We start from the raw sequence: 16,700 nt of genomic DNA on the forward strand, positions 1-16,700 counted from the left end.
GACAGACAAGTTTGTCCTGCTGTTGGAGACCTCTCATATCACCCCCACCTGGGTCCCTGTGGCTGACTGTTCCTCTGTCTGGCTTCCTGGCTTTTAATCTCCTTTCTCCTGTTCTTCTGGCGTGCTTCTTTGGGCGTCCCTGAGTTGTCTCTCCTCACCTGTATCCCTGGGGTTGGCTGCTCTTCTGTCCTGGTTCAAGGCTTTTATCTCCTTTCTCCTGCTCTTCTGGCCTGCTACTCTGGGCTTCCCTGTGTTGTCTCTCCTCACCTAATCCCTTCGGCTGACTGCTCTTCTGTCCGGGTTCAAGGCTTTTATCCCCTTTCTCCTGCTCTTCCGGCCTGCTACTCTGGGCATCCCTGTGTTGTCTCTCCTCACCTGTAACCCTGGGTCTGTGTCTATAGAATCCTTCAATATCGTAACTTGAGGCTTGAATTTTTTCTTCAGTTCTTTCAGCTTGAGAATCCTTACTGACAAGAATTGAAAAGAATGCTTTTTGCCATATCAATAGCTGCATACCAAGGGCTAAAATGTGTATTGTTCTGTTTTAACAACTCCATCACATTTGGCACATGGGCTGCAACTGAGACTGTTAGGTTGTTATACATCATGATCGAGCAGTGTTTTGCAGACGATACAGGTGAATTGAAGGGGGCCGTATAATGGGCAGCACTCTATATCACTTCAGTTTTGAGGTCAGTGCTAATCCTTGCAATTCCACTATTTTGTCTGGGGCTGGCAATTATCAGGGTCTCTACTTTGCTTTTGCTACCACATAGATTTTATTCCACAGGCCAGTGAACTAATGAGGGTTCTGCCAATTGCTAAGTGTAGCCATCCTAATTATGTACATGGAGACTGGAGAAATGACCACAAGTTGGGTCCATGAAACCAATGGACCCACTATGAGAAACTGTTACAACAGCCTTCTTGGAAGATAGGGAGATGAGTGGAAACAGCCTGGTAGCAGCAACTCATAAGACTCTCATGCACTCATGTTCCAGGAGGATCACAAAGCGCTCTGCCAAGACTTAGATCAGATCAGCTACAGTTAAGCCTTGCCTGCATGGCCTCTGTAGAAACATGCAAAGCTAACAGAGTGTTGTTTTGATTCTCTATGCTGCTATAACAGAAATACCACTAGTAGATGACTTTAACAAACTGGGATTTATTCCCTTACAGTTTAGGAGGCTAGAAGTCTGAGTTCAAAGTGCCAGCTCTAGGGGATGGGAGAGGGCCTTTAACCTTAGGCTTCAGCTCTGCCTCTTTCTTGGTCCTGGCCCACTGGAGCTGGCGGCATCTCTTAACTCAGGCAGCTGCTGGCTACTGGGGCTGACAAACCCAAGGTTGACAAGTAAAATGGCACAGTCCCAAGATTATCAGGCAATGTGGCAGGCCACTAGTTCGAATCCAGAAACAGTTCCAAGATCAGCAGGCCACATGGCAGACTGCTGAAGGGAAGCCTTGGTTAAATGCAGGGTCCAAATGTGCCAAAAAGCTAGAGACCTTGCTCAAAGTTTCTTTTTATACACTGGAAGCAGACTCCATATCTAAGGCAGCTACTCAGCTGCTCACAGGTGATTCCACCATGGAGTTGATTACCAGCCTCATCATGGGGAATAACTACATCCAGCTCCCCAGTCACTCAAAACCAGGCCCAGCCAACTTGACACAACTTTAACCACCTCAAGTGTCATGGCAGAGCCGTCCCCAACAGAACCAGGAATTGGCAGAGGTTTTAAGGCCCAAGAGAGGAATGCTTCTACCAGTAGAACCAATTATGTTTGCATGAATTGGAAGTTGGAAATGCTATGTGGCTACTGGGTAAAAAGTTAAAAAAAAAAAAAAATTTTATATATATATATACATATATATAAAATCAGTGACAAAATATACAAATAACAGTAGCTTTCTATAGTAGGAAAAAGCCAGTAATAAAATACAATGGGAAAAAGATAATTTCACAGTGACAACCAAAAGTAGAAAATTGTTGCTAGGTGCTGTCGAGTTGGCTCTGACTCACAGCAACCCTACCTACAACAGAACCAACCACTGCCCAGTCCTGTGCCAGCCTCACAATCCTTGCTATGCCTGAGCCCATCGTTGCAGCCACTGTGTCAACCCATCTCGTTGAGGGCCTTCTCCTTTTTCACTGACCCTCACGACGCAAATAAATAAACATAAAAAGAAAAAGAAAATACCATGGCTTGGGTTAGGCACACCTTAGTCTTCAAAGAGACATCTTTGTTCTTCAGCAATTTAAAGAAGGCTTTTGCAGCAGATTTGCCCAGTGCAATACTTCCATTGGTATTGATCGTGGAACCAAGGAGTAAAAAGAAATCATTAAGTCCTGCTGTGTGGGGAGGAGATCAGGAGAGGAAAATTTTACTGAAGAGCCTATTGGAAGATTAGATAAACAGAAAGACATAATATGAAGCTTCATGGAAAGATTTATTATTTTCAGTGGTAAATATTACTTCAAGTTAATCATGAAAACAGCTTGACAAGATAATTACAAATTTTAAATTTTAATTACAAATTTATTGTATTTTTGGTGAAAGGATACACAGCAAGACAGGTTCCTATTTAACAATTTCTATACATAGCCCTCGGCAACATTAGTTATATTCTTCAGGGTGTAACATTCACTAGTTGTTTCACTTCCATTAACTTAGTCACACTGCCCACCAACCTTCTCTTCTATGCTGTAGAGTAACTGTTGTCCATTTAGTTCGAAATTTTGTGAAAAATAAATGAGCAGAAATAGCACCAAAAAAAAAAAAGTTTGAAAAAGAAGTGTGCTGTATGATGGTACCAGAATGAACACATTTGTCCTGGAGAGATTGATTACAGCCAGAATGCTCCTTCGAAGTCAGAATGGAGAAACTTCGTCTTACTTACTTTGGAGACATGTCACCAGGAGGGACCAATCACTGGAGAAAGGCAGCATACTTGATAAAGTAGAGAGTCAGCAAAAAAGAGGAAGACTTGCAATGAGAAGTGTTGAGTAGCTGCAACAACTGGCTCAAACATACCTACCGTTGTGCGGATGACGCAGGATCGGGCAAGCTTTTGCTCTGTTGTACATAAGGTTGCCATGAGTCGGAGCTGACTTGATGGCACCTAACATCAACATGATGATGTTTGCCCCAGAACAGGCAAAGCGATCAGTGGGACCACAGGTAAGTCATCCAGTGGCTGCTGGTGGCTCTCATTGGAGCAACAGAAATCAGTGACTATAATGGAGAAATGGGTTCATACTGGTAACCGCTTGCATTTGTTGTTTACTGAATGGCAAAAAGAAGTTTGAAATTCTTCTCAAAGTCGGCCTCTAGTTGAAGTCCCAGCCTGACGGATTCATGGTCCTAAAAAAGCAAAGACAAAACCAACAATGGCTGTTGTCAATAAGCTTCAATTCTCCTGTCCCCGATCACCTGGAGCCTCACACCATACGGTTCTAAATGTTAAGTGAGAATTAATCCAAATGAGAGGACCTTATGTTTCCTGACAGCTTGATGATTTTTTGTGTCTGGAAGTTAGAGAAACAATATATTGCAGTTAATTTCTGATCAAAACTTTACTGATTGCTTTAATTTTTCAACGCAGCACACATTGTAATAATATATTAGTACAGAACTGGCTAAAGCAGATGACCGGTGACTCCTTTTTCCTTCACTCTCCTCCCTCTACTTAATCCTTGTTCATGTTTGGAACTACCACTAGGAAAGCCAGCTGGAAGGAAACGCACAACTTTGAAACTTATGAAATTTAATTTGGTATCTTCCTTTAGAGAAAGGAAGCACTTGAAAGGAGTATTCTACTTTCTGTGCAAGGGAGTAAGTTGGCCACCTACTATTCTCTGTGGGAGGAAATTGACTATTTAGAAGTGAATAAACTCTCTGAACTCCTAGGGGGAATATTTGCAATGGCACTTTCTAGTTTATTAAGGAGCTCTGGTGGCGTAGTCCCTAAAGCATTTGACTGCTAACCAGAAGGTTGGCGGTTAAAATCCACCAGCCACTCCGCGGGAGGAAGACTGGGCAACCTACTTCGGTAAAGATTTACCACCTCGGAAACTCAAAGGGGGTCACTGTGAGTCAGAATCCACTCGATGGCAGTGAGTTTGGTTTTCTTTGGTTTCTTATTATTTTCCTCCATGGATTGGAAGGCTTTTGGTAGACTTCTAGAAGGTTTACTTGTGTGTGCTTGCCACATGATCAGGAAAATGGTATAATTTTTCCAATACAAGAAGATGAAAGGTGAAGGAACTGAACTGAAGGAGAAAGATGTGGAAGCAGGGAAAGGCACTTACCCTGTAATATGTCCTGTCGTTGTGAAAGGTGAGGCGCACGTCTTGCACAAACTCTTCTACTCGGTGGTAATGCTCCTCCTTCAGCCTCTTCTTGATTTTGTCCAACCACGTGGGTTCCCTCTGGCCCTGGCAACTCTGTCTACTCTGTGGACGAAAACACCAGAGGGAGGGCTATTAGCGTAGTTCAAGGTCTCCCTTCCACAGATCCCCACCAGTAAGGCAAAGACAACAGCAGCTTATATCTGTGGGATTCAGATGAAAAATTCCACAAACACCAGGTTCAGGGTTTCTTGTTGTTACTTACATAATATAGTTCTCTATCAAGAAAGAGTCTTTTTGAACAGCAATAGACCTTCACAAGGAGGAACTCACATTTCTGCAAAAGATGAAGGAGGCTTTAAGTGAGAAGTAGCTTGGAGAGAATGAGCCCATAGCCATGCCCAGATGGAACCCATGAGTCAAACCCACCATGCAGCAGGTTGAAACACACGTGTCATGGGGAGGTTCTTTGGGATGGGTGTTAGGCCACTGTGATCTCAGCATTGCCTGAGCTAGCAGGCTGCCTTGGACCCCATTCCTCCAGCCCCGGGCAAGATTCTGTCCCTTCTCTCATGCAAAGAGAACTGAGAAGTTTCCAGTTCACGTTTCCACTCACCAGCTTTTCCTCAGGCAGCATCTGCCTCTTTAGAATCTCAGATTCCTGATGACTCGGTTGGCTTTCCAGGCACCTTGCCTGAACAGCCTTTATCTCGCAGAAGATGCAACTCCATGGATCCCTGAAAGGTCAGGGATAATACGAGCTGAGGGCAGGTTTTCTGTGAAGCAGCCACTGTTCCTATAGCTGCTAATGTCCTCTGTTTAAGAAGCTGGTGAGCTTCTCCTTGTAGCCAACTTGGAGGCCCCTCTACACTAGAGCCCCATGTATGGTCAATAACCTAGACGCCCTTCTGCCATCAATTGTGGTAGCAGAGGTGTCAGTCTTTTGAGGGAGGTGCCATGATGAGTGATGAACTCTCATTGACTTTAAAACCTGGGGTCCCATCTGAACCATGATGAGCTTGATGATAATACTTGCTGACTTGAATTGAGTATTGAAAATTGGACCTTAACCACTGGGGTCTTGGGCCTCAGCAAGCCCAATCAGACCATGATAGCATTCAAGAAACCAGCTTGTTTCTCAACTTCTCTGAATAAGCACAGAGCACAAGCTATAAACATCCTCTCCTCTAGCTTTGCCACAGCTGTGATTAGACTGGGCTGCAGCAACTCCTTGGAAAGGAAACCTACACACAGAGTGTCAGATATCTTCCATTTGCCTCTAGATCCATTCTCCACATTTCTCTCCCAGGCTCTCTGCCCTGGGAAGCTCTTGATGATCAGATGGACACGCTGACCCATCCTGTAGGTGTCAGCCAGCCTCTCTCCCTGGCCACCCCAGTGCTTGCTCAAAATGTCCCTGATGCAGAGATGGGGTTCATCAAAAAGCTGATCTGTCTTCTGCTACTGCAGATAGTCCAGGTGGCCAAAAGGAGAAGTTTATGGGAAACCCTAGTGGTACCCTGCCCTAGGAGTTACCAGGCAGCAGGTGGATCACCTAGACTCCTCCCGTTATGGAGGGCAAAAGCTCTGTCCTCTTAGGGATGGACACACTCCTGGTAGAGAGTGTCCTCCCTGTCCACAGATCTCTGTGGCACCACCACTTACAGAATGCTTTCTCAATCACCACATGGCATCCTGCACTCTGTCACCTCTGACCAATGACATGTTTTACAGCAAAGGAAGTGCAGCAGTGGGCTCACACTCACAGAATTCATGGATCTTACCATAAACCTCAGACCCAGAATCAGCTGTCATGATATGGCCTTCTGAAGGCTCATCACAGTGGTCATGTCAGCTCTGTGATCTTCCCAGGAGATGGTGTCTGCTTTAAACCAGCAGCCAGGGAATAAGGTCGCTGCCCCATCAGAACCAAGTGGGGACAGTGGGGGTGACAGCTCTCAAAATTCCACCTAGTGACCCTCCAAGAGTTTTTGCTTCCCATTCATATTCAGACCACTGACTATCTCGGGTCACCCTTCTGGATCCTGACATTTAAGGACCCTGCTCCCTTGGCATCAAGATATGTACAACCAGGGACAGGAACTCTGAAGAGTGAGTGTGCATGGTGGAAGGAGGGGTCCCTCATAAGGAGGAGAGCGAGCGAGCAGGCTGTGCCTCACTAACCTCTCAGCTTCCACAGGCGGGATGTGACAGTGCTCATGAAAGGATCTTGAACAAGCGTCACAGCAGAACAGGTCTCCTCCATCCCGGCACACCGCACATTCATTTGAGTTTTCCGGCTAGAAAGTGAGATAAAGGAAACATCACTTAGATCTGTGAAACTCCAGAAGGTTGACAGGATGGACATCTAGAACACGTTGCCTATGTATACCAAGGTGGACACTGTAAAACTATCTTCCTAAAATATTAAGTAACAACACCAAGAGGTGACTTCAGAAGAAGAAATTCTGGTCTGTAGGGAAGGTCTGGAGGAAGGGCCTGTGTGTCTGGCCAGAAACGTTTTCTTTATGGAAAGAGAGACTGTAACTCAGAAAAGTTAGTTATGAAAAAGGGTGAAGATTCATGGATAGTCTGAGAAATTGATTACACATTTGGCAAAAGCTGGTCCTCAAGGACAGTGCCTTATCTAGTTGTCTCCGCTGCACTGTCTAAATTGATTTGTGAATGGGTGAATTATTGAGAATTTCAGGTGATGGAACAAACGTCTGAGAAATCACTGCATTCTGCTTCCTTGGCTATTGTCTCCCCTTGAGGTGAAGAAAGGGCCTGGGCAGGAGTTCCTAAACTGGAGGCCCTTATACCTGGGGTGGTGCCTTTGGTGTGGAAGAACCACCAATGGTTTCATTTTTCTCTTTCTCTTCTGGAATTCCAATGACACGTAGCTTATTCTTTTTGATGGTATATCCCACATGAACCGTAGGTCTTCTTCATTTTGTTTTGATCTTTTTTCTGACTGATCCCTTTCCAAAGAAGTATTCAGGTATTTGTCTTCAATCTCATTAATTCTGTCTTCCATTGCATCAATTCTACTCCTTTGCCCTTTCAATGTGTTATCTATTTCTGACAATTTAGTATTAATCTTCTGGATTTCTATCTGTAGATTTAGAATCATTTCTAATTTTTCATTTATTTTGTCATTTTGTTCTTATATTTTCTTCCAAAATTCTTCTAGGGGTTAGTCTGTGCTTTCCTTGGTCTGTCTTTTAATGCTTTGAAGATACTAAAATATAATTCTTTTGAATTCCTTACCAGGGAGTTCCAATGCGTCTTCCTCAGGGATGTGTTTTGTGTCCTGATCCCTTGTTTCTCCTGCTTTATCTTGCATCTTTGTGTGGACTATGATACTCTGTTGTCTCTGAGGCATTATGATGTTTTTGTGTTTATATTTACTTGGTGATTATATGTTGGAGTGACTTGCCCACAATTTTCATTTTCTTTGTTTTGTTTGTATGTTATGTATGCAGTCAGGGTACTGTGCTGTGCTCCTCTATTCACTAGCTGACAGCACTTATACACTCATCACCTGTTTCCTTTCCTTGGTCAGCCTCTCGTATGTCCTTGCCGAACCTGGCAAACAGAGCCTGTTCTTAGGTCCCTGGAATCTGAATGAGAATGGTATCACTTTAAAATCCAAAATGGATGCCACTTGTAAACATTCAAAATAGCTGTGCCCTCAGTCACTTTAAATATCCAAAATGGCTGCTATGTGTAAACAATCAACATGGCTGAGCCCTCTGGACAGCAGAAAGTCCACAGCTCAGGTTGTCTCCCTCCTTGCTGTTTCTCTTCCTAGTCGTAGGCCACCAGAGCAGTTGTTCCTGCAGCCCTTGGTGACCAGGATTGATCTTCAGGTCAATTCTTAGGTTCCACCGCCACTTGGAAATATTCAGGCTGTTGGTCTCATCAGAGTAGCTGATAGTCCACAGCTCTGACCGTCTCTGTACTCACTGTTTTTGTTCAGGTTTTTCCACTAGTTGGTGCCTAACCCACTTCGGTATAGTTCCTTTCAAAGCTCAGGGTTCCAGGATTATCTCCTGTATCTCCATCAATTGGTTTTTCTTTTCTTTGTTGAAGAGGGTCTGTGTCACTTGTCTGCCTATTCCTCCGTCTTACCGGAAGTCCTTCCTAGTCTTTTTAGCATGAAATCTGTCCTTTTGTTTAGCAGTCGTTCTCAACCCATTGCACAGTGGAATCACCTGGGGAGGTTTTAAAGTATCCTGATGCCCAGGACCCAACCACCAGGATTTTGATTCAATTCATCCAGGTTGGGGCATAAACCAAACCAAATCTGTTGCCTCTGAGTCCATTCCAACTCACAGCAAGTCTGTTTGGTGCAGGGTAGGACTGATCCATATGGTTTCTTGGCTGTTATCTTTATGGAAGTAGATCACCAGGCCTTACTTCTGCACTGCTGCTGGGTGGGTTTGAACAGATAACCTTTAGATTAGCCCTTGAGTGCAAACCCTTGCACCTCCCAGGGACCCTGGCTTGGGGCGTAGGTACTCATATTTTTAAAAATTCCAGATGATTCTAATGTGAGTCACTAGTGAAGGCTCTGCTTGAAGGTCTAAGGCACTGATTCTCAAAGAGTAGCCCAAACCAGCTGCATCAGCATTGCCTGGAACTTGTTAATGCAAATCCCTGAACCCTACCCCACGTTGCCTGAATCAGAAGCCCAGGGGTTGGGATCCAGTCACTGGTGGTACAGCAAGCTCTCCAGGTAAATACGATGGACAGATTTACAGTGTAGATGGCCCTGGTTTACCCAAACCCAACCCACTGCCTCAAGTCAGTTCTGACTCATAGTGACCCTATAGGACAGGGTAGAACTGCCCCACAGGGTTCCCAAGGCTGTAAGTCTTTGTGGAAGCAGACTGCCTCATCTTTCTCCTGTGGGGCAGCTGGTGGGTTTGAACGTTCAATCTTTTGGTTAAAGCCAAGCACTTTACCAGTGCACCAGCAGGACTCCTTCCCTGGTCTACAGGGTGCTCAATCTGGCTGCACCATCAGGGGAGCTCTGGAAAATCTCAATCCTTAGACCACTGAACTCAGAACCCCTGGGGCTGGGACCCCCAGCTGGTGCTCACGTGCAGCCAAGGCTAGGAGCCCCAGGTTGGAGGAGATGTCTCCTGGGCAAGGGCTGGCGAGTTCCGTGCAGATCTCACCAGCAGCCTACAATGTCTGCCATATGCTGGCTGTAAAATGGGGCGAGGACAGCCTGCCTGGAGCGGTGGCCTCGTCATCTTCACAGAGGGCTTGGCTGTGGCTGTGAGAAATGACCCTCTATGTCCACCTCAGTCCTCATGTGCGTTACACCAACCCAGAGATGAGAGCTGCTAGCCTTCTGAAGGGTCCCACTGGATGGCATCTAGGTCTCGCATGGGCAGAGCATTTGCTGGAAAACCAAAGGCTTGCCGATCCCCCTCTCTGCCGAGGCCTGTGTCAGTGCAGCAGCCCCCCATTCTCTCATGAGAGGCCCCCCTGGAGGTGCACAAAGGGGACCCTGAATCGAACGTCCACCTCACTGAACCAAAGAGTCAAAGTGTAATTCAGCTGAGAGAGGGGAATGTCCATGACATCATGGACTCGAAAGCAGGCCGCCTCATGGTGAGCAGAGAATGGACGGGAGGTAGGGTCAGAATGAATGGGGCACGTGGGGTCACTGGGACAGGAAGTGTGGGGCATGGGGACTTGGCAAGCAGAGAAGGGACAGGTCACGTGAAGTCAGAATGGGTGGGGCACGGAAGGTCAGAGTGGACGGGGCCTGTGGGGTCGGCACGGTTTGCACATCACCAGGTGGCAGTGAAGCCCTCTGGGTACAATGGCTGAGAGTTGCTGATGCTGATGCTTTCTGTCCAAGCAGCTCAGCCCCCGGATGCTCTTGAGATCAGCTCCCACCGCCCCGTAATGACTCACTCCCCTGCACGTACCTGTCTGCAGGCTCCTACAGGACTCCCACCTTGGACTTGCCAGCTTGGCCTGGCCTGTTCTTCCGGCCGATGCTTGTGGCCGCTTCGAGCTCCGCCTGTACCCGGTGTGTTTAGGGCTTTCCCTCCCAAGCTGCCCTCTTACGAATGCTGCTGTTCTCTCTAATTTTCTCCTTCCCTGCCCACTGCTACTTCAGCCTCTGCCTCCAGAGACCCCAACGGTCTAGGGCTCTGACTCCCATACCCACTTGGAGGGCAAATGAGGACATGGGGAGATTCCCTCGGAAACAAATGGGAGAGACCCCAACCCAGAAGGATCTATGTGGTGGGGGGTGCAGGTGATGTTCTTTGCTCACCACACATAGCAACGTACCCTGAATGGAGTCAGCATGTTTCAAGACAAAGCAGTAATGGCACAATGTACCCAGGGGATCCCCGGATTGTTCTGGGTGGGGCTGGAGTTATACTTACATAAGGGTCAATGACGTCCTTGGGGGAGTCCAGTCTTCTCTGTTGAAAGGAGAGAAAGACCGAGTGACAATATTGAGTGTGATTTTCACATTAACTACATATCTGAGCAGGCTTCTTTGTTCAAGGGCTCCATGCCATGGCCCTCCTTTGTTTCCTACCTGCGTTTAAGGCCTGTACATGGATCTAGAGGATAAGAAGCACTAAATTATGTGTGTGTTTGGTGGGACCAAAGGGCCTGTCCTGAAAGGAAGTTTTTCCAGGTCAGCAGCCTCTCGCTGAGGGTATACCTGCCCCATCCCTCTATTCCCTAAAGAGTCATCTCCTTAAAGGGGAAGAAATTTCCCCTGAAAAACATTCATGTGTGAGTGTGGGTATGAGTGTGAGCGTGGGTATGAGTGTGAGTGTGTATGTATGTGTGTGTGAGAGTGTGTGTATGTGCGTGTGAGTGTGTGTGTGCAGTGGGAAGGAGAGGAAAGACACACAAGGGAGAGAATGTGCTTTTTGTCACTTGCTTCACCAGATGACATATGGCTACACATGCATCCCAAGTGACCGTGGGACATTTCCTGGGAGACCTTTGCTGCACTCTTGTTTTATTAAAGCTAGAAGGTGGTGTTCACGTTGAAGTTGCTATGGCGACAGTCCTTACAGATACTGCACGTTTCAAAACCACGCCTGCTTCTCCCGCTCAGCACCGTTTTCAATGCTCAGCTGCAAGGTGGGGTGGCATCCAGGTCTTTTCCTAAAGCACATGCCCAAGGTCAGCTCGGCTTAGGATCTATTTTTAAGGGTTGTTCCCACCTCTGACTCAACATTTGTTCACTCAGAGCGCTCCTGGCCTTGTATCCATAAAGCGCTCCGATGCAGCAGCTGTGAAAGCCCCTCATTACAAAGTGGAGATGTGTTCTAACTTGTCGATTTATCATCAGGCTACAGATACAGAAAATCAGCAAGATGGCAAATGAGGTGTGGTGGACGGTCCTGTGATAATCACCCTTTGTCTTGTTCGTGGCGGGACTGGTAGAGATCCATTCTGGAAGAAAAAAGACATGCATGCTATGCTGAGTGTTTGCTTCTACTGAGAGTGGTGCTCCCAGCAGCCACTCTACAGAAGGAAGATGGGGCAATCTACTTCCGTAATGATTTACGGCCTCAGAAACCCCAAGGGCGTCTCTATGAGTCAGAATGGACTCCATGGCATTGAGTTTGGTTTTGGTTTTTATTTTTGGATGTCCTGCTGTCAACTCGCACTTAAGCTGTTTGCATGGAAAGCAACCTCCCTCTCCACATCTGTGACCTGCTACCTCTGTTCTCCACACTCAGCTCTCAGAACTGTCTCGTGTTCCTTACCAGATCTTGCCAGGCTTTCCTTCGCAAACTTTTCCATACTCATCACTTCCTTTCTATTCCCTGACTACTGCTCTAGCATGTGTCCTTAGAACCTTCTCTACCAGGGTTTCCACCGGCTAGGACTGTTCCACCGGCTGGAGCTTATATATACCAGGCCTAGTCCGTGGGCATGCACCCCATCAGTGGGTGAGTGGCAGGTGTCAGACACCGTCAGTGGCCTTGGGCACACAAAGGTGTCCAGGTTCTTGGGGAGAAAGGTGAGACTAGCAGGCACGTGATGGATTAGGCTGATTAAGTGTGAACCGTGCTCCCATAGAGTGCTTTGGGAGCCAGAGATGGGTGAGTTTTTGAGGACTTCAGGATGAAGATAACATTTGAGCCAGGCCTTGCAGCTAGAGTGGGGATGGATCGGGCAGAAAAGTGGGGAAGGCCATTTCCGGTTGTCTGCGTGCAGGCACCTAACCTCCAATGTGTGTCCTAAGATCACAAAAACCTTTCTAAAGCACTGTTTGCACAACCCTGTTCTAACCTCCAGCAAGGTTCTTCACACTGTAGTTCGTCCGACTACAGGAAGGGTTCAGACTCTTTGTCTGCCCTCAAGACCTCATCAGCCACCCAGCCTATGCAGCAAGCCTCATTCCCCGCAACCAGTTGACAAACTGTGGGTGGGTGTCATGCCATCCATTTTATGTAGAATGCCCTGTTTCCATGTTCTTGCCCATCAGAACTGGTCTTCTTTTAAGACCTGGCTCAGTGTAAACTATTCCATGTAACTGCCCTCAACCTCAAAGCCAGACACAGCCTTTCCCTCCCCTGAGCCGCTGTGTCTTTCCTGATGGTGCCTCTTTCATCCCTGATATGTGGGCCTGTCCTGTGGCTACGAACGTGCAGGCTCCTTCTCAGAGGAGTGGCATGCAGGGACAGGGCTTACACCTTGCACAACTTTGTGGCTTTAAATGCAGCCCAATAAATATTTGCTGAGCAAAGAGCTAATGTTTTACTGATAGAGTGGCCCAAGGAAGGCCCTCGGAGTGTGACGGAAAGAGCACTGGACTGGAAATCAGAGGAAAAAGTATCATCTACTGAGACCACGGTCCCCGCTCTGTCCACATCTGGGGCTTAAGATGACGCCCAAAGGAGGTGTTTTAAAATGCAGTCGATTTATGTTTTCTTTCAAGAATGAATCTGAGGTGGCTTCTCCAAAGAAGGAGGTCTTGGGTGGTGCAGGGAATCACGTGTTTGGCTGCTAATGGAAAGGTGGGGGGTTCGAGTCCACCCAGAGGCACTTCAGAAGAAGAGCTTGGCTTTTCTTTTTCTCAGTTGATTAGCGGCAGAGTCAAGACCACAATTTATTGTCCTGTTCTCAAAAGGCTGAGAGTTCAACGCACATAGGAAATTCGTGTACAAAACAAGCCTGCCATGAGAATGCCACATGGAACGTCAGTAACAAAGCAGGAGTCACTGGGTGGTGCGAATGGTTAACACGCTCAGCTACTGACCCAAAGGTTGGAAGTTCAATTCCATTCAGAAGCGCCTTTGAAAAAAGGCCTGGCAACAAACAGCTGAAAAGTCAGCCACCGAAAACGCCCCGGAGCACAGTTCTACTTTGCAGCTCATGGGTCGCCATGAGTGGGAGTGGACTCAGTGGCAGCTGGGGGGTGACCTAAGGAAGGGGGTCAGGCGTGGGTGAGTGGTGACAGCCAAGCCCTCGCTTGACGCCTCTTGTTGTAGGGGTACCTTCATCAGGCGCTGCAGGGGCCATCCGCCGCAGCGCACGCTCAACTTCCAGTTCTTCCATCTCTCGCGTCCGCCTTCAATCTCGAATTCCCTGCCGGTGAACCACTTTCCGTCTTCAGTCTGTATGCACTTCTCTGAGGTCCCTGCAAGGCCAAGACAAGCTGAGTCCCTTGGGCCCAAGGGCGGGGCTCCAACGGCCTCTCCCTACACTGGACCCGGAGCTGCCCAACGCGAGCTCAGGGTCAGAGGCAGGAGTCTCCATGAGTGCAGTTCCACTCTGACCCACAAGGGATCTCCAGGAGCAGGGGCGCCACCCGGAGGGCTGGTGTGGTAAAGAGTGAGCGGGATTCTTTCCTCTCCCTTCTCTGAGACCAGACTAGAGTCAGGCTGAGGTTCAGGGGAGCAGATAAGGCGCACAGCCCTCGTGTTCCCAGGTGGGTATGGAGGCCCTCACCACATCCACATCTGCATCCTCTGTGCCACATTTTCCATCCAGCTAATGGGACCCAAACTCACTGAAACTCACTGCCATCCAGTCAATTTGACTCCTAGCGACCCCTCCTTGGGTTTCTGAGGCAGTATCACTACGGAAGTAGATCGCCCAATCTTCCTTCTGAGGGGTGGCTGGTGGGTTTGAACCGTCAGCCTTCTGGTTAGCAGTCAAGTGCCTTAGGCACTATACCACCAGAACTCCCAATGGGAACCAAGCCATCCTCATATTTTGAACTCAAGGATATTTTATGTGAAAAGTAATCATGGAAATGTGATGCAGTGGAAAACATTGAATTACATATATACTATATAGGCATAAGGTGTTCTGGTGGTGTAGTGGTAAGACATTTGGCTGCTAACCGGAGGTCGATGGTTGAAATCCACCAGTTGCTCAGTGGGAGGAAGCTGAGGTAATCTACTTCTGTGAAGATTTACAGCCTTGGAAATCCAGTGGGGGTTGCTATGAGTCAGAATCTACTTGATGGCAGTGTGTCTATAGTAATAGGGCAAACGTTTATACCTGTTGGTACCAAAGAATTGTGCTTTGGGAGGGGCCCAGTCATGACAGACAAACATTTCTACTGGGCTTTAGCAATGGTAGTTTACAAAGTATTTTGTTGTTGTTGTTGTTATGTGCTGTCGAGTCAGACCTGACTCATAGCGACCCCTCCTTGGGTTTCCACATCTATCTATCTCATTTTTTCTCATAACGATAGGGGGAGGCCGGTTTTATTATCATTTCCATTTGGTGGAAGAGGAAGTTCGGGGTCAGAAGGACCAAGAAGCTTGCCCCAGATGACACAGACACTCCTGCTGGAGCTGAAACCTGAGTCGGGTCTTCTGAGTTTAAAGCCTAGGCCCTTTCGCTTAGCACGAGTCTGTAGAGATGCCATGGGGGCTGAAGGCTGTTGTTGAATTTCTTGGACATGCACATCTTCCAGCAACATGTTGAAATGTTGGCCCTTGCACTGGGTCTGTTCGGGCACCTCCGAGTACCCATGGTAACAAGTTCCCTGAATGTCCCTGTGGATCATTTTCAGTGTGGGGAGGCAGAATGGCCTGCTGGGCTAATGTTTCATGGATTTGGAAGGTGTGAATGTACTACCGTTCCTTCTCCAGCCGTCCTGGGATGCTGTGCAGAAATGAGTTAACAGATGGTGTATAAATTTGAGAAGCAGTTGAGTTAACTGGTCTTCCTTGGTGGATTTAGAGGGTGGTAAAATGTAATGTAATGTAATAGGAGCTATGGTGGTGTAGTGCCTAAGGCATCTGACTGCTAAACAGAAGGCTGGGGTTCAAACCCACCAGCCACTCCTCGGAAGGAAGGTTGGGCCATCTACTTCCACAGAGTTACTGCCTCAGAAACCCAAGGAGGGGTTGCCATGAGTTAGATCCGATGGTGAGTGAAATGCAACGAGGATGAAGAATTAATGCTCCTGGAAGAAGCTCTTGTCTCACAGCAATGCAGCATTGGTGGGTAAGTCCCAGCTTCCTCGCTCTCAGTTAGGCTAACTCTGCAAACAGGTTCTACGTCATTTCCCAGAGCTCCCTGGGAGCTTGGTAATGTTCACGGCATTGCCTTCATTGCCTTCCCTCTTTCACTCACTCTCTCTCCTATTGGTGTCTCCTGGAATTCCTTCCCAAATAAACTGTGTGCACTTGGGGGTGGTGGTGGCAGTAAACTAACAAAAACAGGTTGGAGACTACTGTCCTTTGAAAGGTCTGCTTGCAAGGTTGGCCCTTGGCCGACATCTGGGAACTTGGATTTTAGGTGGGGTCCCACCAGCCTCAGAATTGACAAGAATGTGGACTGTGCCCAAAGTGTGCGTACAAATAATATGGTTTATGAGGAATACCTGCTTTCATTCTGGAAGTCTGGAATTATGAGATGAGCTGGGTAGAGTGGCCATGAATCGTCTCCAAGGGAACCAACAACAACAGGTAGAGGGTGCCTCTATGTGATTAACGGCTGATGAGAACCCTGGACTCCTAGGTTCAGGCCACCTTGCCTAGCAGACAGCATTTCACACGTGTTGCCACAATTTGTTGCTGGAGGAGTTTAGCACAGCCCGTCTGCCTCCACAGAGCGCTGGTGGCACAGTAGTTAAGGCATTTGGATACTGACCAAAAGGTCGGTAGTTTGAACTCACCAGCTACTCCATACGAGAAAGATGAGGCAGTCTGCTTTTGTAAAGATTTACAGCCTTGAAAACCCTATGGGGGCATGTGTTAGATTGGGTTCTCTAGAGAAACACAAAAACCAACAAAGCATATATATATATATATATATATATAGAGAGAGAGAGAGAGAGAGAGAGAGAGAGAAATTTATCTTAGGAAAATGGCTCACAAAC

General features: G+C 47.4%; 1 protein-coding gene across 1 annotated transcript in view; it reads right to left on the reverse strand.

Moving 5' to 3' along the window:
• Positions 1–3,281: 3,281 nt before the first annotated feature.
• LOC103199567 (nuclear body protein SP140-like protein) overlaps positions 3,282–16,700 on the reverse strand; it is an 80,505-nt gene continuing 67,086 nt past the window's right edge. The window contains exons 16-23 of the mRNA XM_007943881.1: positions 13,855–13,997; positions 11,762–11,800; positions 10,768–10,806; positions 6,533–6,648; positions 4,965–5,085; positions 4,614–4,685; positions 4,310–4,453; positions 3,282–3,362 (exon numbers count right to left, since the gene is read on the reverse strand). Coding sequence (XP_007942072.1) covers positions 3,282–3,362; positions 4,310–4,453; positions 4,614–4,685; positions 4,965–5,085; positions 6,533–6,648; positions 10,768–10,806; positions 11,762–11,800; positions 13,855–13,997 — 755 coding nt within the window. The remainder of the gene's footprint in view (positions 3,363–4,309; positions 4,454–4,613; positions 4,686–4,964; positions 5,086–6,532; positions 6,649–10,767; positions 10,807–11,761; positions 11,801–13,854; positions 13,998–16,700) is intronic.

This window comes from Orycteropus afer, unplaced genomic scaffold, assembly GCF_000298275.1.
Source record: "Orycteropus afer afer isolate SDZICR_OR568_19922 unplaced genomic scaffold, OryAfe1.0 scaffold00006, whole genome shotgun sequence".
Taxonomy (NCBI): Eukaryota; Metazoa; Chordata; class Mammalia; order Tubulidentata; family Orycteropodidae; genus Orycteropus; species Orycteropus afer.